Source organism: Chionomys nivalis, chromosome X (genome assembly GCF_950005125.1).
Source record: "Chionomys nivalis chromosome X, mChiNiv1.1, whole genome shotgun sequence".
In the NCBI taxonomy this organism is placed as follows: Eukaryota; Metazoa; Chordata; class Mammalia; order Rodentia; family Cricetidae; genus Chionomys; species Chionomys nivalis.
This window is the reverse complement of record NC_080112.1, coordinates 98,501,352-98,528,294: the sequence shown is the minus strand read 5'-3', so window position 1 is coordinate 98,528,294 and position 26,943 is coordinate 98,501,352. Positions and strand designations below refer to the sequence as shown.

Below are 26,943 nucleotides of genomic sequence, written 5' to 3'. Positions count from 1 at the left end.
ACTATAGCCCCCACCCTGTTCACAGTGCCTGGTGGATGTCTTCTGACCTTAGAACTTTATAGACAACCCAATAGAAGATATTGAAGACAAGAAAAGTAAAGGGAAAGACAGCCCTGGAGATGGTGTCGATTCTCTTGGCTCGGTCCACATAGAGTTTCCTCATGGTTTCTCCCTCCTTTTGAAGAGGGACTGGAGGTTGGGGACTATAAATTCTGGAACCTTCTACTGGACCTCCATCCCTTGCTTGTAGGCAGTGTCCGAGGCCGTAGCCACGAAAATAGAAGCGGCTTTCTTGTATGATGTCTTCTTCCTATAATTGCAAGAGATAAAAGGTGGTATTTGAAGCCAGAGTAAAAGCTAGACCACCCATAAATGCCTCATATCCAATGTCATACAGACAATTGGCTCACTAAACTGGCCCACTACATGCTTTTTGTTGACCACAAAATTATATGCTAATTTAATTTATGCTATATGTTGTACATAAGTGATATGATTTCATTTAGAGACATATACCTAGTTGTCTTTTGAAAATGTGTAACATCATTTGGAGTCATCTAAAACCACCAAAGTGTCAGCATCTCAATGTCAGATTATTTCTGACAGGGAAACAGAACAACAGCCATAGTGAAGCTGAGATATTTTGACTTGATGAAATTGACTTCAATGAATTTAAAAAGCTTTAGAGTTAGATTGTTTGGTATATAGTACTTTTAAAAGTGATTTTGACTTAAAGCTAAGAATTCTAAAAGTTCTAAGTGACCAAATGAACTAGACAAAGTAGGTTACAGTTGCTCACTCTTCAAAAGAGCTGATCTGAAAAGGGAATCAGTAAATCTATAATAACACTTATTACCCAATATACATTACATTTCTGTAGAATGCATGTCTTTTGATAGACACATTAACAGAGAGGAGATGTGTTTTATACAAGTAGTGAGCAGTATGTTGTAGACAGCAGAAAGTCTATTAATACAGCCCCTGACTTACAACATTGAGTAGCTGTGCCACAGCTGGGAAGCAGAAAGTAGGGACAGAAAGAGATAAAAGAAGTATATAGGGTGTGGGGGAAAAGAGGGAAGAACTACCCATATGAGAAATATGTCCTTCAAATAGAAGATGATTACATAAATGAAAGTATTGGATTCTCTGCAGGAAAAGCTTCAGCTAAGAGATTGCCTGAAATGAAATCTCCTTTCTTGGGATGTTTTCACCTACCAACTCAAGTTTGCCCAGAACTGAGGAGGCCCCAGAGACTAGTAGTCTCTCATCGCTAATACTGGAGAAGTTCAAGGTAGAACAGGAAGAGTAAGTCACCCTAGTTACCTGATGTAGTTCTAGAAATTAGAAGCACAAGATACATGTATATTGTGTGGGCTTGCCACATGTGTGTATATATATGTGCTAAACATTTTGCACAATTCAAGGGACATTGAGGGATCTTTATAACAAGGACTCTGCGGCTACAGAACCCAACTGAAAAGTTGTGTTGTAGATGAGATATTGGTATGGCTGATCATAGTAGCTCCTATTACATCAGCCAAAAGTGAACTGTTAGGAGGGCAAGGCTGCTACTGGGCTTCAGTGGCACACAAACTCAGGCCAGAAATTCACAAAGAAACCCTATCCCTTCCTCTGCCATCTGTTAACTAGTATATAGACTTGTTCACTACTGTATTCCCAGTGACAGGTGCCATGCTTGGAACCTAATAGACACTCAGTAGATATCTGTTGAATGGACAACTGGACTAATGAACCACATGCTTCAGGACATAAGGAGTGGAGTAACCTTTTGTTTTGTGATGCCCATATCTTGTCAGGGTCCCAAACTAAAGAGTCCACTCAGAAAGGATTCTCACTCAGTTATGAAATACTTGACAGGAAATGCAATTACTATTTGCCCCACTGTACAATGGCTCCATAGCCTTTGGCTTCTCCAAAGGGAGTAGCACTTTGAACATAGGAAAAAATTAAAGTATATGCATCAGAGAACTTTACTCTCCTACTCTTAATTTATCGGGGTCTTCACAGAGAGTTGTATGTATGTATGTCAGAGTGAGTTCACTATCCTGCTCTTCAACTTGGAACGGTTACAGTTTGGCGGCCTGAAGGCTTTGCTCACGTGCTGTCAAAGATCTTGATTCATCTCACATGCATTCTGCAGTTAATTTTCACACTCTTTCTACAGGAGAGGTTTGCTGGGTCCATTATACAGATAGAGAACCAGAGGCAAACAGTATCTCAGAAGGAATTGAAAAGTGAGAGCGGTAAGTAAAGTGTTTTAAAAGAATCTTCCTAGTGCTCTAGTTCAGGACCTTGTCCCCACTCTTCACTAACCTTCCAACTAGAAGATACAACTACAGAATATAGGGATGAGAAAAAAAGCTTCTAAAGGAGAAACTTAGATCGAACTGATATTTCTGTTTTTACAAATCCAGTTTTTCTCCTTTTATCCAGTAAATCTGAGGGAAATTATTTGGAAACATTTCCCAGGCTTAAAAATATAATTTCATAGAGAAGGGGAAAATATATCTAGTAAAGTAAGCTGTTCTTTTTAACTTTAATATATACCTTTTATGGCTGGCCCAGGAAAGATGAATAGCCTAAAATCCAAGGATAAAGGGGCCTGGGTTTGGATATTAGATATTTACGACAGATTCTGAGTGGTAAGTATATATGTGTTGGGGAGTGTCAATGTGCCATTCAATATTACTTTGCGATTTCCATGGTTATTGAAATAGAATTGAATTTTTCTGCATATCTAGGAGCAGAGTGCTGAGAGGCTAGAGAAGGAAGCTAGACCCTAGCCAGCCTGGGAAATAAATGCCCAGTGGAGAAGGGGTATGAAGATAGGAAGGAGTGATAAATGTCAGGGGAGACAAGCAGGAAAAGAAATTGGAGATATGGTGGAGTACTCAATAGCGGATGGAGAGGTGAACAAGCTTCCAAAAGTAAGTCCCTGAGAGGATTTGCTGCTATTTTGTAATTTTTCTAGTTCTCAAGTTATTGTATTAATAACATCAAGAAGTTTTGTCTGTGCAGTTTGACAGCCTTTGCCTTTGGCTGCTGTGTTCAGAGCCAGGGGCTAACCCTGCAGGGATGGTGAGAATCCACCCTTTCCTCTGAATCATTTAGACCATCTGGGAAGACAAAGCAGAAGAATGTGCAAAACCCCCACTATTTTTGGCAGCACTGCGGGAGAAGACCACTATGTAGGGGAGACAAGTGGTTGAGGAGAGGTTAGAAAGACAATGACTAGCCCTAGAGCTCGACGGACAGTTGACTGGCTCCTGAAGAACCCTATCGTGACCTTGACTCTGGGCTCCTGAGAATTATAATATTTCTGGGTTTTCCCAGGCTGAAGGTTTCTGGTTCTTTTACTGGAACATCAAGGCCCCAAAAGAAGGTCTAGACAAACATGAGCTCTCTGTCAACTTCTTTAGCCAGTTTAGGGCATCCAGGATTCCTGGATAGCCCACTGGGGTCACATTAGCTTTAGGAAGCTCAAGAAAGGGGTATTATTGATGGCACAGTTTTGGGTTTCAGGCTTTATTCACATTAATAATAAGCCACAGCCCACTTTTGGGCAAGCCACAGTGTCCTGTTTAGGCATCAAGCAACTACTAAGTAACTTTGTAATAACTGTACGGTGGCACACTCTGTTATAAGCACATGCCAACCTGTATATAAACATGAGCAGACAAAATGTGGGCAGTAGCTGGTTGAATGGGCACAGGATAGGAGGTGGGACTGAGGTCAAGCTGAGTAGCTCTGTGGTAACTGTAGCAATCATTGTTACTGGGACGTCAACACAGGCATTTTAGGTAGAAAAGGGACTCTAGACTATTTGATGACCTGCTGTTCATTCCTAGGAAGGCAATGTTAAAATACATCAAAAACTCCTATGAATGATTTTGGTACCTACAGACAAGTTTCACACAACTAAAGAAGAGGTCAAAATAGTCTAAAATAATAAAGATATTATTTTAGAAAAGGGATAATCTGTTTTCTTTCCCTCTGCTAACTCTGTACATGTTTTCCTGTTCCCACTATGAGGCAAGAAGTCTTAAAAAAAAAACCAACTTTTTTCATCATAATACCCAATCCAAATTCCCACTCCCTCCCCTCTTCGCATTTCCTCCACCCCAACTCACCCACCTTCCATCCACTCCCCAGAGAGGACAAGACACACCGTGGCCCTGGGGAAGGTCCAAGGCCCTCCCCACTATATCTAGGCTGAGCAAGGTGTCGATCCAAAGAGAACAGGCTCCCAAAAAGCCAGCACAAGCAGCAGAGGCAAATCCTGGTGGCAATTCCAGTGGCCCCTCAGTCTGCCCCAGCCATGCAACTGTCAACCACATTCAGAGGGACTGGTTCCATCCCATGCTTGTTCCTTCCCAGGCCAGCTAGTGTTATAAGAGTACTACTTAGCAGTAAAAAACAATGACATCTTGAATTTTGCATGCAAATGGATGGAATAGAAAATACCATCCTGAGCCAGTTGTGGTGGCGCACGCCGGTAGGATTTGCTGAAGGAGGCAGAGGCAGGAGGATCACCTGTTCGAGGCCAGCCTGGGAAAATACCATCCTGAGTGAGGTAACCCAGACCCAAAAAGATAAAGATGGAATGTACTCATAAGTGGATACTAGCCGTAAACAAAGGATAGTGAGCCTATAGTTCATGATCTTAGAGAAGCTAAGTAACAAGGTGAACCCAAAGAAAAACATATAGATCCACCTGGAAAGTCAAAATAGACAAGATCACCTGGCAAAATGGGGAACATACAGTGGAGGGAGATGGGGGGGGAAAGGGAGGGGACAAAAGGAAGAGGAGGGGAGAAGAGAGGAGTTGAGGAGGGAACCATTATGGGGTTAGCAAGAAACCTGGCTCTAGGGAAATTCCCAGAGATCCACAAGGATGACCCCAGCTAAGACCCTAAGCAGTAGAGGAGAGGGTGCCCAAACTGGCCTTGCCCTGTGGTCAAACTGATGAATATCTTAAATATCATCATAGAACCTTCGTCCAGCAACTGATGGAAACAGAGGCAGAGACCCGCAGTGGAGCACTGGACTGAGCTCCCAAGGTTCAGTTGAAGAGTGGGAGGAGTGAGAATATGAGCAAAGAGATCAAGACCATGATGGGGACATCCACTGAAGCAGTCTACCTGAGTTAATGAGGCAAGAAGTCTTATGGGCCAGTCTCTGGAAGAATATAGTCAAAGAGATGCAGTTGTAGATCCATCCACTAGAGGGCTCACTATCTAGGACCCGTGAATAAACTAAAGAGCAAAGAATTGGTATTCAGAAAAATATACATGAGATAGGAGCCGTTTTTCCCAGAAAGAAATGTGAAATCATGCAGTTTGTGTGATCATTAGAAGTCATATGGGAGGGGTGCTCTAGGAGCAACCGAGGTGGGAGTTGGGTGTTAGGAAGGACAAAGTATTAGTATGTCTCAGATAAGCTAGAGTCAGAATTTGTGTGTGTATGTGTCTGTGTGACACTGTGGATCAAATTCATGATTTATGTATATGCTAGGCAAGCACTTTGCCCCTGAGCTACATCTGCTGCCCCCTAGAGTCAAGATTTTTAAAGTAGGTTTGGTTAATTTGTTTTTTTGTCCTCCAAAAGTAATCATGCGCTTGGCTTTTTGGTTTTGAAGCTTCTGGATTAGGCAGAAAACAAGGAGTCAAAGCTTGAGACATTGTGCTTCTAAAGATTAAGCAACCAGGAGCAAGGCTTTCGATTTTGCTGTAATTGGAGCTTGCTTTTCTCTGGGTAGCTCAGACATCTCTGTTGTCATGACAACTTACCTAGTGCCTATTGTCTGGGCAATTGAGGGAAAACTGCTTCTGTTGTCATGACAACTTCCTCTTCTATCTCCCCCCCCCCCTTGGTGATCACTCTGCTATGGAAGGAATGGGGCTAACAAACAGGAGTGAGGAAGGACACCTCTCAAGCCTAACAACTCCGAAGTGCCTGTTGAAGTTCAGCACACATCCCACCAGTCAGAAGAGGCAAGTAGTGATCTTTCAATTACAATTCAAATATGGGGACCATCTTACAGTACTCCTCTTGAAAGGTACTAGTGTCTGACTCTGAGTTCTTGTCAGTAGGACAACTTAGAGTACCTTCCTTCTTGATGTAAGGAAAACCAGAAACAACTATTATTTTTACAACCAGAAACTGAGTATTGCAGCTCAGATGGAAAGGGATCCTGGCATTTGGGAGCCCAGGAGTACCACAGAGTCACCTTAAGCGTATCAACTTATAGTCCTGCCCCAGGAAAAGGTTTTCCCAATGTATCAACTCTACTCTGGCAAGGGAAGGTTTCCCCAGCAAAGTTGTTACAGTTCTGCTCAACTCTGCTCTGCTCCAGCCGCTCCATTCTGGTGAAAGAAGACCTCATCCAAACCTCATTCAAGAGATTTATCGGGAGGGAAGAATCCAGGAGGGTGGCTGCCTCTGCCAGGGTAGGAAAAGAGCAACAGCAAACTGAACAGGCACAGGGCTTATATAGGGCTTCATAGGGGTGAAGTTTTTCCAGGGTGAAAATTTTCAGGGTGGGAATTGGTCAGATTTCAATCCCTGAGTTTCTACAATCTCAGATATTGGCTGGATTTCATGTTCAGGGATTGGTTGATTTTTGTGCTGAGTTGATCAGGGACAGAGTGTGTTTCTTTGGCTCCCATTTCAGGACCAAAGTGTGTTTTTTTTTTTCACTGAGCCTTTTTAACCCTTTGGCTCTGGATTCAGGACCAGGGTGTGTTTCTTTTACTGGCTCTGGTTTCAGGGTCAGGGTGTGTTTTTTGGCTGGCCCTTTTTACCCTACAGTTACTTCTGAAAGCAATAGCATTTGTGCTAAGTCAATAAGGATCTAATACTGACAAATATGCTTTTGTTTATTTATTTTTTTGAGCCAGGATTTGTATGTAGTCCTGGTTGCCCTGGAACTCTCTCTGTAGACTAGGCTGATCCCAAACTCACAGAGATCCTCTTGCCTCTGCCTCCCAAGTGCTGGGATTAAAGGCGTGCACCATTATGCATAACCTTAGGTAACATATTTTAAGTGCTTACTATATGCCATACTCTTAATCCCTCCACTACCTTATAGGGGTTAATGTCCCATTAGATAGATAAAACAAACAAGTATTTAATTTTACTGTCACCAGCCTGGGACTAGAATCTGGGATTCCTGGTTGCCCAATACTAGAGCCCTAGATTGGGACTTGGTTTGTGGGAGGGTTAACAGGGAGGAAGGAGTTCAAAGGAGAAAGGAAGTAGAACCCTCCCTGTTGATACTCACCATGCGTTGTCGTCTCTGCCTTCTACGAAGTCTCATAAATTCCTTGTGCTGACGAGAGACAAAATTGACGGCAGCATACTCAAGCAGGGCAGCGAATACAAAGAGTAGGCATACAGCCATCCAGATGTCAATTGCCTTCACATAGGATACCTGCAATATCCATCAATAGAGCAGTTATCCTTCTGCTATTCTGTGGATTTCCAGTCCATATCAATTGCTTGTTATTGTTCAGGTTTATCCTGAAACTTCTGTGATTTAAATAAGTCTGTCATGATATGGATGCCTATCTGAAGGCCATGTTAATGAGCCTGGGCTCATCCTTTCTCAGCAGCCTCCATCCTTTGTGTCTATGAGCCTTTCCTCCCTACTCTTCCTGTATTTATTCTTCCTGTATTCCTCTTTTGCCTTCTGATTCTTCCCTTGCAGTAAGTAGCAATCATCAAAAATCATATTTGTTGGCTCTCTGGTGTCCCCCGAGTTTCTCAGTCACAGTGATAATTAGGGAGAGTTCACAATTCCCATGTGAGGTATGTGAACATTTAATACTCAGAGAGAAATGCTCTTATAGCAGAGATCACTTAGTTAGAAAGGCGGTATTAGGACTGGGAAATTCTGAGCTTTCAAATCAATGACCTTGACAGTTACCTAGGTACAGGTTCACTGGCAGACTAGGAGCTCCTCCATTCCCATTCTCTGTTGACCCTGTGAAGTTTGCTGCTGCCTTTTCAGGCCTCCCTGCTAAGCCTCCATCTCTCACCTTGGACAGAATGGCAGAATCCTGAAGGAGTGCCACCTAGCCTTTGTCATGACCTTCAGTAACTGCAAGGCACTGTTGGCATCCACCCATCTGGTTCCAGCTGTGCTCCTCTAGTACCTGCCCTCGGCAGCTTTTAAGAGTGATTGACCACCAACCTCTCCAGGAACATGTTACAGCTAGGTGGTTCTAAGAGGAGGGACAGAACTTTAGTATATTAAGATCCTTTCACTTCCTTAACCAGGGGCATTCCCTGTGTAGTTTTGAGCTCTCTCCATATAGCTTCCTGTCAGGAGCAGGATTCCTGAAGAGTAACTTCTTTATATCAACTTCTGCATTACATGGCACTGAGGGTGCTGCAGATTCTGGGGAAGGAAAGGTTTCATTGGGTAGGTTCTCTACTTGTTAGCTTTCTGTGATAGTGGAGATTGACCCTATGACTTCATGCATTGTATGCATAGTGCTTTACCAGTAAGCTATATCCCTAACCTCCCATCTTAGTGGTTCTTAACTGGAAAGAACTGTTCCACCCACAAGAGCGTTTAGCAGTGTTTACCAAAAAATTTGGCAACATGATTTTAGAGTGATACTAGCTACTGGTGCATCATGGGTAGAGGACAAGGATACTGTTAAGCATTCTAAAGTGCATACCATTCCTCCCTCTAAAGCATACACACACCAGAACTATCTAACTGAGGTGTTAAAGTTGGTAAACCCTGCTTTCATTTCTGGACAGTTCCACAGAAAGAGCGAGTAGTATTGTGTTACTGGCTAACTCTGATTAAGAATTCCTTGGTGCTGTCTTCGCTCTGCCACCTGTGAAGGCGGCATCTCATTTAACTGTCTGTCCGCCCAGGCCCACTGGGATCTCAGGGTTTTTAAAGACCTTCTATGAAGATAGTAATGAGGCAATTATAAGGGACAGTCATGAAGGGATTTATCCTGTTAATAAAAGGTGCACCTTATGTGTTTATGGCTTATTAATAATAAATGTGTCGTTAATACATTTAAAAAATCCCTGTGTTCATATCACAACCACCCAAGACCCTTTGGAGGTTCTCTATAACCCCTGTGATGTAGATGTGTTACACTTACTGTCTTTGATCTCTGCCTACCTCTTCAGCCTCAGTGTGCCCCTTATAACCTATGATCCTGCAACAGTGAAATATTTCAGTGTTTTTAAAGAAGCCAGTCTCCTCTCCTCTCTGAGATTTGGCTTATTCTTTAGCTTCCACATAAGATGCCCTATTTTTGTGAGGCCTTCCATGATCATCCTAGTGTGTATTTTCTTCCTATATGGACTGGCTTACCTAGACCTCTTTAGCATCCATCACATACCTAAACATTTCTTCCACTAGCCTGAGCTTTTCCATGTCAGGAACTATTTTTACGGTGTTCAGTGTTCTATCCCCAATACTTGAGTGCTTGGCACACAATAAGTAGTTTTTGAATGAGTGGATAGAAGATGTAGCGATGTGATTGTCTTTGCCGGCTCCTACTTTCTGTCTCTTTCCTTCTTTGTTTCTTTGTCTCATGAGCTAAAGGCAAGATATAGAGAATTTTATCTTCCCTCCCTAGTGCAATTTTATATCATATCTTTCATTTAGCTTTTCCTCTTGCTGCTGTGGAAATCAAGAGCCTGGCAAAGAGATGGAAATCAGTGCCTTTAGGGTGTTGCACAAAGCAATGAAGGGATGGTTTCTGGAGACTATGGAGAAAGACTACCCCAGCTGAGTTTCCTAGATAGTACAGTTATGTTTTGGGTGGGAGTGTTGTTACTATTAGATGCCTCTGGCATCTCCTTTGTCTAATGTTGCACAGACTCAGGGTCCATGGATCTGGTTAGCAAGACTAGTCATTTTAGGGTCCATGGATCTGGTTAGCAAGACTAGTCATTTTAGGGTCCATGGATCTGGTTAGCAAGACTAGTCATTTTAGGGTCCATGCCTGAATATTTTGCCTACTGGCTAATGAGGCTATTCAGAAGTCATGAAAATATGACAAATAGTAGTCACGGTTGTAAACAAATAACCTCTTGGCAAAGTTATTTCTCTGCATGAGGAAGCTCTGACACCTTGGAGCAGATGGATAGTGCTCACTTGCAAGGGGGAACCAGAAAGGAAATTCTTTTCAAAAGAAGGCATAAATTGCGGTATCTTCCTGGGTTATAAAGAATCTTCTTACTTGACAGAGATAAAAAAAATTGGGGCAGGGCTCTTAATGCAGTGATCCCCATATAAGGCTATTATAATAAGTATCATAGCCCAGGATGGCCCAGTGGCTCTCCTCTAGAGATGGATATAGTGTTTTTTCATTTGTGTTTTAATAAATAAAACTTGCCTGAAGATCAGAGAGTAAAACAGCCCCACTGGTCAACTTTACAGACCAGGCAGTGATAACACACACCTTTAATCCCAGTAGTCACACTAGTTTGCCATAGAAACTGGGTAGTGCATGCCTTTAATCTCAACCCTAGAGAGGAATATAAGACTGGAGGAGACAGCTCACAGACACAGCCTTATTCTGAGATTTCTAGAGGCAGGATCACCATTTCAGACTGAGGTAGGGGTAAGAGCCAGTGGCTGGCTGTTTTACTGTCTGATCTTCAGGCAAGCTTTATTTATTAAAATACAGATAGGCTGCCTCTAAGAGCCTCATTATTACCCAGTCCATTTAGGAAATACATACAGGAAAGGATTCCTGACAACTTCTCAGGTGCTTGGTCCTAATTTGAACTTGATCCCTGTTTATCTCTATAGGGGGCTTTGGAGTAAATCAAAGGTTTCCTAGCAAATGAAAAGTCAGTAGAAGAAATATCATCTGCTTTATTCCTAGATCCAATACTCATTCTTTTTTAACACTGACACCTGATAATTAATAAAGCAGTTAGCATTTATTAAACAATTATTATGTGCCAAACACTGTCCTTGTATATTAAATCATACTTTATTTTTCATAATAACCCCATGGAGGGGGTAGAATTCTTACTTTCATATTATAGGCAAGACAACTGAGAGACACTTTACCCAAGGTCATACTATTAGTAAATAATGAGGCTGGGATTTAAACCTAAATGTATCTGCCTGACTCTGTTCTACATTTAAATGCCCTACAGCAATTTCATAAACATGCCATCAATATCCATATTGCACATCGCTTAAGTCTCCAATAAAGAAGTTGTATTTGGGGCATTTCTCAGGGCCAGATTCCCAACAAATCGGAATAAGAGGGAATATATTTAAGGCAAGAGTTATTATTCTTCCATGACCTGGTCCGTAGTATGTGCTCAACAACTATTTATTGAATGAAACAAATGACTTCACTTCCTGATTTGCTCTGAGCCTTGCTGACCATAAGGACTTTGAGGTGACCTTTAACTTCCCTACATGAATACACATTGCAAGGAGAACTGTTCTTAGTCCTATCAGCACAAATTTTTCTGCATAGTCAAAACATTAACAGGCCCCAGATGATCAGAGTCTACTGTCTTTAATTGCTATTTGCAACCTCAAAATATTCTCCTACCCCCAAAATAAACACTATATTTAGAACACTTTGTAATAGTACCTTACTTGTTAAAGAAAGAGGACAGAATTTGGTTCAAAACACAGCTATTTCTTTGGTTGTTTCTGGTCAGAATTGACCTTGAGGAAGTCATCTAACCTCTCTGATCTTCATTCTCACCTGTACTCTGTGAGAATGGAACTTTCTATGTGAGAAGGGTCTTTTAATATGGAGCATGCTAGTATTTCCCAAAGAAAATTAAGTAAGGCACTGACTCTGCTCATTCCCAAGCCAGCAACATTCACACTATTATGCTGTTATTAATAGTACGTTATGGAGAAGAGGAAATGTTGGATGCCAGCTATTGCTTATCCCCAGTTATAACCTTAAATCCAGGGTAGAAAGGGAGTAGCTCAGTGCGGAGCATGCAATGCATGGGAAATCGGGGCTTGGTGTCAAGCAGGCTCTCTTGCATATCTCTTCACCTTGGGCAAAGAGGCCCTCGATCCAGAGCTCTGGGTTGTCATGGTGAGGACAGTGGTGATGCCGAGGCCTACACGGGCAGGGGCAGCATCCATGTTGATCCAGAAGGAGACCCAGGACAGGATGACAATGAGTAGGCTGGGAATGTACATCTGAATCAGATAGTAGCCCATCTGCCGCTCCAGGTGAAACTTCACTTCTATGCAGGTGAATTTTCCTGTAAGCAAAGAAATGAAGTATTAGGCTCTGAGTCCCCAGACTGCAGTTTAGCCTGAGGGAGTGTGGGTCAGGAATAGGGCAGCTCTGCTGAACCAACCTCTGGGATCCTCAGCTGGCCAATAAATGATACTTTCAAAATGGCCCTAGGTAATGCCAGATACTGTACTATGAAGGCTCTCAAATCAGCCATAAAGATTGCTTTCTTGCTCCCGGAATTATAGCATAGAGCATAAAATCTTTCAAGTAACAATTCCAGAAAAAGGATAAAGAATAAGAGGGCTCCAGACTCAGACTCTCTGGGGTTGAATCTCAGGTTTTCGCTCAATAGCTATGTGATCTTGAATAATTCACCCAAGCCTTTTGATTGTTATGCTTTTGTTTTTGAGACAAAGTCTTTTTATGTAGCCCAGGGTAACATCAGATTTGGAATTCTCTGCTATACCACCATGCCAAGTTCCACCCAAGCTTTTTGAGCTAGTTTCCTTGCCTGGAAAGCAGAATAATTACCAATATCAACTCCATCATTGGGCTGTTAGAAAAGTTAAATGAAATACTGTAGTCGAGGTGCTGAGCACAGAAGCTGTTTCTACCATTAAATCATCGTTATGAAAGAACTAGTTTGGACTTCATTTATATCTCAGCATCCTTCCTTGTACTTGCTCATATCCCTGAATCTCTAGCAACAGCTGGAATAAACACTCCCTGTGTCATAAGCAAGTGAGAAGAGCAAGCTAGTATACAATGGGAAAGGATTTGCAACAGAGATCAGCTTTGGACACTGGAAAGCAGGTTCCCATAGAGGATAAGGAAGCACTATGCTGTTTCACCATAAAAAATGCATTGGTTCTAGGCACATATCTCAGTGTTCTTCCTTTTCGCATGCTAGCTCTCTTTAATTTAGCCTGCTTCCCACGACTCTGAAGCTAAGAAACATTCATTAGCAGCTTTTCTCAAAACTAGAGACTTGGGATAACACAAGAGGAAAAGCAGATTTGTACAGCCATCTCCATATTCACTGGGAGATGGTTTTCAAGATCCCTCCACAGATACTAAAATCCCTTATAGCAAGTGACATCACATTTGTATTTAAATTATGCATACCCTTCTATATATATACTTTAAATTAGATCTGTATTACTCATTTTAAACATTTATTTGTGTGTGTGTGTATGTGTGTGTATGTGTAATATGTGTTGAAGGTGGAGGACAACTTTTATTAGTCAGTTCTTTCCTTCCACCATGTGGAACTGGTGGGAACTGAACTCAGCTCATTTATCCTCTGAGCCATCTTTTCAGCTCTTGATTACTTACGATATAACACAATGTAAGTTCCATGTCAATGATTGGTACACTGGATCTTTAGGTACTAATGATAAGGAAAAATCTATATCTGTTCAGCACAGATGAAATTTATTATTAATGCTTGTGTTTTGAGGTTGGATGGACCCTTAGACATAGAACATGTGAACATGGAGAACCAACTCTGTGCTTTGATGTTATTCTGACTAAGGCTTAACTCTTATCTGATTACACAAGACCAGTGATTTGAACTGTTACTGCTTCGGGCTTTGGCATGCTGTATGATTCTATGACCTCTTACTCATTCCTGAGCTCACTGTGGGCTTCTCCCTGTGACATGCCTTTATTATATTCATATTCTCTTCCCGTGCTTTCCTTAATTCTCTATTATAATAATAGTGTGGGTTTTAATTATAAGATTAACATTTGTTTAATATAAAAGAATAAGAGACGGAATAACATTCTTAAGCTCATACTTATCAAATCACTACTAAGTGACTGGAGTTTAATACTTTAAATCCTGTAGCACTTTTTGGGGGTGGGTAAAATGGTTATCTCTCATATTACAGGTAAGGGTACTAAAGCATAAGTAGATTAAACTAAATTTCTCAAGGGTACCCAACAGTATTTAAAGAAGCTAGAATCTAAACTCGGGTTTATATTACTGAAAAGTTCTTGCTTTATATATTGTATCATACTGCTTTAGAAATATTTAGTAGTAGTATTTCCTTTCAGGATTTTTAAATACATATTTTTGCTTTATTTTTATCACAATATAGCCACGGTTTTTATGCAACATTATATCGTATCCCTTTTGTAGTTTGTGCTTTCCCGTGAAGATCTAAGAACTGCGAAAGTATGACACATACTATTTTACCATGGTGGCATACTGTTTTACCAAGTAGGCACACTGTTTAATTTACTTCTACCCTATGGGTGGATATTTAGAGCAATTCCACGTTTTTGTTAGCACTAAAAGTGACAGAGAAACCTTAGTGACTAAAGCCAGTGAGATATTTTGTAATTTTTTCCCAAAATACATTCTAAGGGTAGAATTCTTGTATTAAATAAGTAGGGAAAAATTAGCTTCTAGACTAACATTTCTCAGAATATAGTGTTTCCTGAACTACCTGTATTACAGGCCTCATGATACTTGTTAACATGCAAATTTCTAGACATTTCCTCTAGTATATGTGATCAGAATCTCAGAGTTAGCGCATAAGAATCAGTGTTTTTAAAAGACTCCCAGGCGAATATATTGAGTACAAAAGCTTGAAAACAATTCCCCTACATACAAACCGCCATTCTCCCACCCAAGAGTCTACCAGTTTCTAGCTGTAGTTTCTAAATTCAAGGAACTGTTCCTCCCCAGCTCCCACACAGCTAAGTTGCTAAAGGATATGAGGAGCCAGCAACTCTTAAGAAAGCTGAAGGATTGAGCTGTCCAGTCAGGAAAACAAACAAACAAGCAAAAACAAACAGTTCCTCTCCACTTCCCATGCTCCACATTCAGGAAAAGAAGTTAGCTGAGGAGAGCCAGGTAGTGGATGTGACTGCAGAAAGTGTGCCTGGTCGGCTGCCTGCTCCCTCTGGCCTGGTTCCTCTCTATTTGTGCACAGCTCTTGACACCTCCTAAATGCTGACTTCCCAGCTTTCACAGGAAATTGGCCCTAAGAAAAATGAGACCCTTTGTCTGCTCATTGTCACAGCCTCTTCACTCTGCACCATATGAGAGAGATATAAGCATGGGGTTTGGGATTGGATCTGGATTTGCATTTTAAATTTGACATCTTGTAATTGTGTGACAACTGATTCAAACTCTACCCCCCTTCATAACTTTCTTTTTAAAATTTATTTTACAGTTACTCATTTTTTCTACATGCATATGTGCGAGTATGAGCATGCCTCAGTGTGTGTGTGGCGGTCAGAGGATAGCTTGTGGAAGTCAATTCTCTCTTTCCACAATGTGGGTTCTGGGGATGAAACTCAGGTTGTCAGTTGACCTACTGAGCCATCTCTCTAGCCTTTCTGTATTCTCTTTATGAAAGTGACGCTGACGGCCTCTGCCGCAGTGAAATAAAGTATAAGAAGCGTGTAGCATCGTATCTCTTCTATTCTATTGAGCCTCCAGTGGGACCTGGTTGCCTTGTCCCCTTGTCTCTCATTTTGAGACCCTCTAGTGCCTTATAAACGATGAAGACCTGCCTGAGTCTTACCTGTGTTGTAGTGCTTGGTACAATAACCTAGATCCTTCTCGTCCCGCAAGATAAATTGGGGAAGAGTCAACCCGTCAGCCACTTGGACAGCAGGAGCATCTTCTAGCCACTCAAATACGAGGTCATTCATCGTGTAGCCAACTGCAAGTGGCAAAGGTATCAAAGAACTTCAGAGTGCATGTTTTAGGTGAGGACAGAGGTGGAGTTAGTTAGCAAGGGTGCATAGTTGGGAAACAAGGTTTGGGGTTTAGAAATGGCACTCTAAATCTTGGAAAAGGGAATGTTTCTGAAGAGGGCATTTCCTCAATTGTCTCACGGGCTTGAACTAAATGAGCAAGTCAGAAAGATCCTAGATTACCCTACTATGTACGTCTCAAGCTTGGTAAATGCCTAGAGAGAAATTACTCTGTTAGACTTAGGATACAGGCCAAGAAGTTTGGAAAGATGTCAAGGACCCCAGCTGGGAACCTCCTGGCACTTCTTAAACCCAGAGGAGTAAGCATGTGTACCAAGCACATGTCCTGAGCTGAGCCTCGGAGCCAGGGCTTCTGCCGCTTCACCTAAGGGAAGAGAAAGCTATTTCTGTCCCTCCAGTCATGCATGGGAGAATGTGGTCACAGATTCCTAGCCAGGGACTTGAATTGGAAAAAAATTGAGACTTAATAGCTGAGCATGCCAAATTGCTCACAGGTTACCGGCAGTTCATGAAGGCTCCTGTCACAGACATGACTGTGTTCTCACATGTAAGGGCTGACTGAGGGTTACAGTATCTAGAGAGGTCTGCTGTAGCTCTGTGGCTTCAGATGGGTCATCTCAGACCGAATTCCCACAACATCTACTCTTCTGTCAAATGAGGCTAGTGAAGGCTCCTTCACCAGGTTTGAAATTGTGAGGGATGATGGGAACCTGCCTGGAAAGATGGCATATGAATTCTAGAGGGTGGACCATGGGGGTACTTTCTTTCCATCACTGTTCCCATGTGCTACAAACAGTGCAACATGTTTTCTTCTCTGAGGGATGTCTCCTGATCTCAGGTTTATCTCACCCAAGTGACAGGTGAAGAGTGAAAGTAAATGATGACCCATCCTTGCCATCCTTTGGCTTTCTGCACATTTGCCTGCCCATATAGGTTGACACCTTTGCATAGAGGACCGTGGCTGACTTGGTCACTCTAGACACTGTCCTATCTGTGTGCCTGAAGCTGCTGTCTCATTCTTCGTAATCACTCTCTGTATTCATGGAGACTCATAGCTCCTAGTGTATCTCCATCTTGCCCCAAGCTGGCATATATGGGCATCTTCATTGTCTTAATCCTGGGAGGGTCAAGGTAAAGGTACTTCAGGAACTGCAGGAGGAAATGAGAACAGAGGAAGCACCCTTCAGAGAGTGCCCATGGCCAGTTCAAGCACGTTTCTTCAGAAGGCTGGGAGTCATTATGTTCCCCAGCTCTATGGAATAGTCAGCCCAGAAAGTAATATGGGAACACAGAAACCACACTACGCTAGGTGGCAAGGAACCTTGACTTCTAGTCTCATTCATGACAAGAATTGATGGCGTGTGCTTTGGGTAAGTCCCTCTCCTGTCTGAAATAACATTGGAGGATATTGACTAGCTTTTAATCTAGGCCTTGCCTTGCTGTTCACTAGAGACACTTACAGCTTTCCAGCTGCATCGTGCAGGTCTGGATGTCCATTGGGAAGTTCTTGAGGTCCATTGGGCAGGACAAAATGAGGGTCAATCTGGTGGGAACAGAAAAAAAGTACATCAGTTTACTGGGCTGGCCCGTTGTATAGCATGAACCATCTTCCTATTCTTGTATCTCCATCTGGCTGCTGCTTCTTACTACAAAGTCCCTTGCTATATACTAGGTGCACCTGATGCTGTAGAGCACATTCCCATTCTTGAAGATGCGTAGTAACTTGTTGTCTGTGGTCACCTCATGGAAGCTGGCCCCTTTCTCATTGGCAAAGAAGAGGTCTGGCTTCCAGATAGAGTCGAGCATGGAGGGGTCTAGGTCCAGAGAGTCATCAGGATATTCTCGGTAGGCCAGACGTGGGTCATTCCACTGTTGCCGTAAGAAGACATTTACTCGGTAGTCCTGGAAGGGTGGCAAGGAGGGTCTATCAGAGGCGGTGGTTTTCCCAGGGGTCCAGTAAGACCAACATGAGCAGAAGGGCCATGAGGAGGAAATGCTGGAGATGCAGCTTGGGGCCAGTAGATATTTTCCAGTGGAAAAAGCCCACTTTGGCCAAGTATGGCAAAGATGGGAAGGGAAATACATTCATTTAAATATCTTTTATATACCAAACTCTCAGCTAAGTGCTTTTTTTTTTTGTAGGACTGGAGGTTGAACCCAGGTTTGTGAGCAAATACTGTATCACCGAGCCACTTCCTCGGCTCTAAGTGCTGTCCTCATAAGCATCGTCTTATTTAAGCCTCTCATCTTTCTTGCATAGAGAATGGTTTCATGATCTGCACTTTGCATATGGATAACAAAGACCAGGAAAGATTGAAGTCAACTTGCTTAACATGTCGGTGGCAGAATTAGAATTTGAACTCAGGTTTTTCTGATTCAAAAGCCTGCACTCTGCATTGGGTTACTTCACATATTTGACGAACTGTTCTTTGATGAGTTTGCATTTAGTTGGGGCAACTAAGAGTAACCTCTCAGTCATCAATTCCAATCTCCTGTGGCTTAAGCTGTGATCACAAAGCAGGAAGAGGGCAATAGAAAGGAAATGCGTGCTATCTGGTGAGCTTCTCCTATTCACACTGGAATGGAAGTGGGGAATGGGAAGACCCCTTACCATGGTGGTCTCAGTGACGGAGCCAAAACTGTTGATGAAGATGTTGCAGGTCACATTCACAGGTGGGCCTAAGGGTAGCAAAGCACAGCCCATTGGCAGGGCATTCCAGAAAGCTGAGCCCAGGTTCCAAAACTCCCACTCTGAGCTGCAGATGAGCTCACTTCTGGGAAAAGACTGACAGCTACCTGGACCCAGAGGCAATAGGGAGCAGAGGCTCTTTCTGAGCTCTGAGATCTAGCCTCAGACTTCCAGTCTTCTTCCTTAAGGCTGACCACCAAAGTACTGGCTAAGCAGTGTGCCACCCGAAGTAGTAAGCATGGAGGAGATTTTAGTAGATGGATGTTTCTTACCTTTGAAATTGGGCCTAATCCTGGCATCATATCCAGATGTTCGTCCCATCAGCTTATCCAAGAAATCAGAAGGGGACATGAGCTGGGACCCTTTGGGCCCAGATTTGACATCCTCTTTTGCCAAAGCCACACTGGGGAACAGGAGAAGAAAAGAAGTTTGAGGATAGTTGTTTTCCTACATTTATCACAGAATTTGCTTTCCCATCTCCAACCCCCTTTGATGAATCTGCCCCTCAGTCAGGAACAGAAGAGAATGGGTCTCTGGTGTACTGAATGAGTAGACAACCAGTTATGAGCTAACATGGCTGCCCAGCAATAGTCCTAGGAAATGGCTTTCCCATAGATGGTATGTTTTCACACTTAATTCTCAATAGCATGGCATTAGGCCTGTTATTTCCAATTTACAGGTGAGAAAACAGGCTTGGAAGGTAGTTATTTGCCCAAAGTCTCAGAACTTCCGAGTGACGTAGTTAGGACTAAACACTGGACTAAGAACCTACTTAGTGATCTTTTCCTGAAGGAGCTTTGAAAGTAGTCAAAGAAGAATAGCATCTCACCAATATGTTGCTAATACAGCCTAGCCAAGGATTGGAGGAGCTTTAGGAAAACAGGTTCCCTGAGAGCTGGTGTCAGTTGCTTGGGCTTGCTGTGAGATTTGCAGGACTTAGGACCCAGCTTCTGTTGGGGGTTGGGGGAGGCTTGGTTTGTGCCATTTATTTTCTTCTTTTTTGCCTAGCAAGAAGCTGTGTTTAAGTATAGGGTCGCGGCTACTATAGGCAGGTGAATATGATAAATAAACAGTAATCTATCACCATGGGAGAGTTTCCAAACAGAGTGATCATACTGAGGTAAACTCCCATCTTTCTCTACCTCACAGCTTGCTTTGGGGAAAATGTCACTATGTTGTGGCCTGACATAGAAGCTAGCCTCTTTCTTTGGTCAGTTTTCCTCCTAAGAGAGCCGAGGAGCTGGATCGATGGATACAATGCTTGTTGCACAGGCACAGGGAACAGCATGGAGACCCCCAACACCCAGGAAACGATCTGGTGGACATGGCAGCACCCTTGGAATCCTTTCCCTGGGGAGTCTAGCTCTCCCGTGGCAAGCTGGATAGGTAGACAAGCTGAAACTGGCTAGATACGGGTTCAACAAATGACCCTGCCTCAGTGTATAAGGTAAAGAATGATCGAAGAAAACATTTGGCATCAACATCAGGCCTCTACACATGTATGCACACATGCATGTCATTGTATACCCACACATATTTGTGCCCATGCATGTGCAAACACTTAGACACACATAAACACAAGTTTTCTCCTAGGAGCAGAAAAGCCCTTCCATATAACCGTTTACTTGTGTACTAGCCAACACATAGACTAGGGACCAGGGACTCAGCAAAAGCTAAACTGGGATAGATGTCATGACTGAACTCAGGCCAGACTCCTGGCTAGAGCACCCTACTGCCATCCCCACAGCTGCCACAGGTGCTGCACTGTGGGACTGAGCAGCAGGGTGACGGCTGCCTTTCTGTGTCCTAGTCTCATTTAAGCCAGTGGCTCCCTTTCCCCAATAAGTCTGTGTTCTAGTCAGTGATTGATAGACTCATTAAAGGATCCAAGGCACCATATTCAATGCCTCATAAGCCTTATCTAGGTTAATTCATACCAGTCTTCCCTGATTATCTATTCCAACTGGCTCTCTATATCTAAGGGACATTGGTTCTAGAACCCCTTTGTAGGTAATCAAATTTTCAGATGTTAAAACGGTATAGTCTTTGGATATAACCTGTGAATATCTTCCTGTATACTAGTAAACCATTTCTGGGTTCTTATACCTGATGCACCGTGAATGTTATACACATAGTTGTTTAGAGAATATGGACAAGGAAAATCCAAATCAGACCAGCAGAGGTACTATTATATATTTTGTATCTGTAATGCTTGAATCTTAAGATTTGGAACTGATGGATATGAAAGTCTGACTGTACATAGATTAGGAGATAGGGGACCAATAAGAGGAAGGTGAAATGACTTCTCCAGGAGCCTACAGCTAGTGAATTGTAAAGCCAAAATTCAGAGCCAGAGCCAGTAACCTCAAGCCTCAATGTGTCGGTCATGGAACTATTACAAGGCAAGTAGCCCAGGATGATCTATCAAAGAACCAGAGTGAGGAACAGTCAAGACCTGTCCCACCATGACTTTCTAGACTTCTGCCTTGAAGCCCCAAAGCAGGCAAGAATCCCTTGCCCTGGAGACAGAGGCCACCCTGGCCTCCAGCAGGAGCAGCCATAGCAAGTGGCTTAAGCAGACTGGGGAAATCCAAGGAGGTCGGTAGTAATGCTGGGCAGGCAGAAGTCGGCGCCTTCACCACAGGATGTCCACACTAGCCAGGTGCGCTTTGCTGCTGCTGCTGTTGCTGCTCCTGTTGGCCATCTGCCACCTGCCTGCTGGGAGGCCATATGGCCCTGCCTATAGAGCAGCCAAGACCTCTCTACTGTCCTCAGCCTCACTCAGGTCACCTCCACTAAGCCCTGTCCTAGAACTCTAGGATAGGCTATGAATCTTCTGTCTTTCATCCCAAACCTGTTTTGGTCCCCATTTCCTGAGGTCACCTTATTTAAGGAAACAAGACCAAGAGTTACTTTGTGAAACCACTCTATCCACTTTTTCACTCCTGAAAGTTCGCAAACACTGGCAGGAGCTAGACAGGTCAAGAACTCATACAAGGCCCTTGGTTGGTGTGAGGAGAGAACTTTGACTCAGCTCCTGCGTGGCTGAGCAACCTTGAGCAGGTCACTGCCCTTCTCTATCAGCTTCCATCCGTACAGTAAATGGCTTGAACTTAGGACTCTTTAGAGCCCCTCTTCCTCCAATGACCTCCAGTTTCTGAGTATACATGCTGCTTCTACCGCTTGTTCGTGGATCTTGAGGCAGTCTGCCCTCGACTAGAGTCAACTCCGTGACCCCTTTATGTCTGTCATGTCTGTATCCTTTCAGCTCCTCTGAGCTGCCATTCCACTCTGAGCTGCTTTCACTTCCACACATACTGGCCCACTTTACACCCCTTCCTGCCTGCCATTGACTGTGTCCACAAGCAATGGGGCAGAAAGCGAAATGCTCCGGGCCACCCCTTGGGTGAAGAGGAGGAAGACACTGCTCCGACACTCTTTCCACTTTGTGAGCTATTCCTTTGAAGAGCAGTTCAGCCAGGCCATAGGCATCATTTCTACCCAATGTACCCTGTCAGCCTTGACTAGCTCTTGTGATAATGGGAAGGGGCAAATGGTCAGGGGACGTTTATAAGGAGCCCCAAGAATTCCTTGCTTGCAAACCCAGGGAATGACTGCTACCTGGTTCCTCTAAAAGGACAGTGAGCAGCCATGTATACAAGGGCAGGGAGAGCTCAGGTAGCCCAGCTCCATCCTGCAGGGATCCTGTCGCAAACCTGTGCCACCTGCAGCCTCATTGGCAGGCATCTGACAAATGTTCCTGTCATTTTAGGGATCCAGCTGGCAGGGAGATGATAGGGTTCAGTTACAGGACAAGCGACCTCCATTTTAGATTTTAGGACTCGGCTACCTAGCCCCTACCCATGCTCATGCAATTCATTCATTCATACAGAAGAAGCTCCACCCGCACTGGGGCCCTACATCTGTACTGGACAGCTCCTGGGTCCTGACTAAGGAGGGTGTGTCCTCCCCTGATGCCCTCCCGACTTTTTTTTTTTTCAAACTTAGAAGAAAGTGTGCCAGCTACCCTGTCTGTTAGCACCAGCCCCCAGTTAGTGTTTGCATGCACCTCCTTCTCACCCCCACTGAGCTCACCTGAGGAGGACCTTCCCTGGCAGGGTCCAGAGCAGAAGGAAGAGGGTTGCAGGAACAGGAGTTGCCATTCTGCAGGGACCTTGGAGTCCTTTCTCAGCCTGGCTGCCAAGGTGAGAGCAGGTATTCCTGTGGGAAAGGCAACAGTATAAAGCCCTTCTCCAACTTGGGCTAGAATAAGGAGCCTCTGTGGCTGGGTTAGGAGTTGAGCCCTCTTTCCTCTCCTGCCTCTTTTCTGCCCTGTCCTTAGCAGTCAGGATCTAGAACTAGTCCTCTGGAACTGAACCTGACATGAAAAACCCTACCAGCTCCAGCTCCGGCTTGGACTTGTCTTGGACTGAGGAGGGCCTCAGCCTGCCGGTCAGGGAGCCAGAAAAGATTCTCTTTGGGTAGCAATCACCCTGCAAACCCTGGAGAGTCTTGGACGGGAGGGAGGAAGGAGACGGGTAGAAAGATGTTTCCCTCCCTCCCACATCCCCCTAGATGCACCCTCCGAAAGCAGCAATTTAAAGGCACAGTCGCCAGCAGCTAGAGTGGGGTTCCCAGCTTGTCTGAATACTGGGGAGGAGCTTGGGCTGCTGAGCTGCCGCTTGGGGAGACTCTGAGGTGTCAGGTCCAGCCTCCAACTCTCCAGGAGGAATGCACACATAGGCGCCTTGTTACCCCTGTGCCCAACAGCTTTCTCTTCAGCCTGGAGCCAAGACGGGACACTAGAGTAAAGTCTCAATGCTTTTTCTAAGGGGAAGAATACCCCAGAGGGGTCACGGGAGAACACCAGGGTATCCTAAAAATGTCAGCTTCAGGTCAAACAGAGGTGTAGAGGGGTTGACTGCAGGGGCTGCTTCTCTGTACCCTCTGGATGGAGGCACAGAGCATGGCAGCCCACAGCCTGCCCCTTTCTTCTTCCCCTTCATCCTGGTAGCTGTGTATTCTCTCTCCTGCTTGGTTTCCCTCCCTCAGGTAATCTTTGTGGAGCCTGGCACCTGTTTGAGTTCTCAAAATCCTTCCTCCTCAGTATCTATCTCTAGGCCTGCTTGTGGGAAGGACAACTGTCCTGGGTGGAGGTAAGGGACGAGCCTGGCTGGGACATTGGCTTTGTAAGCTTTAGAGAAATCTGAGGTGGGAAGGACAAGTCTAGCAGCTCCACACCCCTGGGTGGAGGAAGAGAGAGTGTGACCTAGCTTCCTCCCTGGCTTTCTGCACATTTGCCCTTGCCATCCAGATACATAAGGAGCTCCATTTTCTCCTGTCTGCCTGTTTGTCCGGTTCTCCCCATGCAGCGTCTAAAGAAAAGCAGGGACTTCTAGTGCCGTTCCCTCCCTGCTTCCCTCCCTTCTCTTCCTCTCCCTGAACTTTTCCATCATCCGCCTTTTATTCCATCTCAGTTTTCCTTTCTTCCTTCTCTGTATCTCACCTCCTATGTCAGTCTCCTCCTCCTTCCCCCTCTTTCATTGTTTTCTTTCCCTAGCTCCCCTGTATCTTAAGTCTCTCACACTCTCTTCCTAAATTATAGCAGTGAAAATCCGAAGACTTCCTTTTCATTAGTGGAAACTCTCCTCCCAGCTCTGCAGAGTTCGGGTGCATGCTGGGGGAAGGGATCAGTACCACTTTATACTGATCAATTTGTCATCTGCCTGGCCATAGCCTTTCCAGCCTCTCCAGAAGGAGATTTGGGAAGATTGGATGCTCTTGCCAGAGGGTCCTATCTCCTATATAGAGGGATTAATAACAAGGCATTTGTGTGTAGAGCGTGCAACAGCTCCCTTTTTTTTTTGCTGTGTTATTAATAAGGAAGAGGATTTTTCAAATTACAGATGAAAGCCAAAGAAGAGAATTTTCAAGAATAAATGCTGAAATATTGATGAGTGAGCTGAGCTTTTGGAATTGGGACTGAGAATGTTATATGCTTCAGTGCTTATATGGAAGGTAAAAGCAAAATACTAATCACCCTGGTAGCATCTTTAGCCACCCTTTCACCTGCTCATCCTTCCTCCTTGTTTCCCTTAAGCATCACATAACCCACTTTTAGGCAGGAACAAAACCTGGAACCTTTCAGGGCAGAGCAGCAGGCTGGGAAGCTGAGAACAAGGTTGCACTGGTCCTCCATTGTGTAACTTCCCCAGCCTTTGAGAACCCTGAGCCTGTCTCTTCCCTTGCCTCAACAGTACCCCCACTGCTCCCAGGTTGCTAGACAAGACCCTATAAAATTATCTAGTCATAGTTTTCACTTCACTGATTTGTCTAACACTGTTCTGTCTTCTCAGTTGGGGGCGTATTTTCACTGGTTGCCTACCAAGTATTCTTCCCTGTAGTCTTACCCATCTGGATTTAGGTGTTCTTGTTGCTTTGTCAAGTAAGACATATGGAACCACCGTCACTGCCCCTAGGTTTGAGTTAGGAGACCCTTTGTGCATTCTCTAGGGTCCCTCTCCCTCCATCTCTTCAGCGTACCACACTCGCTGATTTCCTTCTCTCTCCCCCACTCTGTCAAGAGCTCCCGGAGAGCAGAGACACATTATCTGCCAAATCCACGGCACAGGAGAGGCAATTAGGGAACACATTTTAAAAGATGCACCCTTGGCACCCAGATCCTCAAGTTTACCACCTATGAATCATTCTCTATCAAGTTAGAATGATAAGTTCAACATCCAGAGAAAGGACCAGCGTGAGGCAATGGTGAGAAGGAGAAATGAGGAAGCAGGTTTTAGTCCCTTGCCCCTTGGGCCCCTGGCCTCACAGTCAGTCATCTGGAATTCTTGGCTAATGGAAGGCATAGTCCTCTGGGGACTGATCCATTGTTGCAGGTCTCACCTCCTCTGTGCCTCATGGGATCCCTGCAAGCTAAAAGTGGCAGGGTCAGCTTCCTGAGAGGACAGGGTCTTTCTCATGAGAGGCTGCAGCAATGAGCAAATGTCTGGCTGGTCTGATGAAGAGGTCCAACCTTCCGAGGGTGCCCAGGGGCAGACTCTGAATAAAGAAGGAAGCTGCTGCTTGGTATTGGCAAGAGTCAGCTGAGATGTTAATTTTGAAATTTACTGTACTAAAAGGGAAGCGGTTTCTCTGAAATGATGGTGGGGGAAGGATATAAAGTTGTGTCCAGCCTTGACCTATAGCTGTTTTGCCTTCTCACTGCCACACTATGATGCATACCAATCTCCACATCCAAAGAGCACTCCATCTTTTCCAGTTTGGCAACTGGAAGCTACTTTCGCATGAAAACTGGCTTCCGTTCATTGCTGAGGTGGTATAGAAGTTACAATAAACAATGTGTTTTTCACATTTTGTCTTGAAAAAAAAAACACTTCTTTAAGTGTAGTTTTATAAGTGCTAACCGTGCATTAAACACATTTTCACAAATGTTTAGTTTCACAAAGGGGAACCACCAGTTTCGGTCCTATCCAGTGAAAATTGTAGCTGTGCCCTGGTGACCAGCAGACTTCCAGAAACTTCCGTGCAAGCAGCAGCATTTCATTATTAGAATGGGTATTATTTGTAAATTCTGTGCCTTCTGGGCTTCATTTGGGGAGGCAAAAATGGAGAATGGCATAACTTCCTGGACCTATCCCAATAACTGTGGATGTTGTGGTCCTGATACTGCCCATCTCGCTCATTAAAGTAGAGAGTGAACTGAAACATACTTCAAAAGGTAGGCTGTATTCACAGTCTGAGAAAACCTCAGGCTTAAGCAAGTTTTTGGAAGCAATGGGCTAGGAAGTTGAAGGGAATGTGTGTGGAAATGAAAAACATACCCTTGTAAGAAATCTGCTGCTGTCCTTCAGAGTATCTGTTAGATCTCCAAGGAACATGGCTACATTATTTTTCTGTATGTGAAATTTTCTTTTCAGAATCATTTTTAACTTTCCGGAATGTGATAGTTTATGTGAAAGGAGGAATTCCACTTGGTGCTTGGGAGCATTGGCAGCAGAGACAGGAGGCCATTTAGCCCTCCACATATTGGAAGACTGTGGCAGAGTACAGTATCAAAGATGCTGGGATTCTCACAGTGCTAGATTCAGGTGGGGCAAGGGAGAACAAAATTGTACATGTTGCATGTGTTCATCCAAGCTTTAGAGAGTAATTGGTTCAAGTTTGATGCTTCAAAGATTTGACCTGCTTTTCATGAAACATTTCAGGCATGGCCTTTGCAGGACTAATGTGGGATTATAAGCTTCTGAGAGGCTGGAG

The 26,943-nt window shown here is 44.0% G+C and overlaps 1 protein-coding gene and 1 long non-coding RNA gene across 5 annotated transcripts in view; one reads left to right on the top strand and one right to left on the bottom strand.

Moving 5' to 3' along the window:
- The window catches only part of LOC130867795 (uncharacterized), a 58,408-nt gene that overhangs the window by 19,402 nt on the left and 12,063 nt on the right, over positions 1-26,943 (top strand). For 2 of the 4 annotated variants that reach the window (XR_009056477.1, XR_009056476.1), the window contains 2 exons: positions 2,189-2,267; positions 5,015-5,173. This is a non-coding gene — a long non-coding RNA (uncharacterized LOC130867795). Of the gene's footprint in view, positions 1-2,188; positions 2,268-5,014; positions 5,174-5,917; positions 6,019-26,943 lie in introns of those variants that run through there. The other 2 variants (XR_009056479.1, XR_009056478.1) reach the window with 2 other exon arrangements.
- LOC130867791 (glycine receptor subunit alpha-4) lies at positions 20-22,829 on the bottom strand. Its single transcript, XM_057759973.1, has 9 exons — positions 22,762-22,829; positions 18,939-19,069; positions 18,589-18,656; positions 17,656-17,879; positions 17,438-17,520; positions 15,782-15,922; positions 12,050-12,264; positions 7,307-7,456; positions 20-310 (listed from the first exon to the last, which is right to left on the bottom strand). Exons 1-9 carry the CDS (start codon positions 22,827-22,829, stop codon positions 20-22), a joined length of 1,371 nt encoding a protein of 456 aa, XP_057615956.1.

Bases quoted from the DNA above. Each gene is read 5' to 3' on its own strand.
- LOC130867791 (XM_057759973.1), bottom strand. From the start codon at position 22,829: ATGGCAACTCCTGTTCCTGCAACCCTCTTCCTTCTGCTCTGGACCCTG. The intron at 12,265-15,781 runs GTAAGACTCAGG...CTTTGCTTACAG, and splicing joins TACCAAGCACTACAACACAG to GAAAATTCACCTGCATAGAA. The intron at 7,457-12,049 runs GTGAAGAGATAT...TGGATATTGCAG, and splicing joins CGAGGGCCTCTTTGCCCAAG to GTATCCTATGTGAAGGCAAT.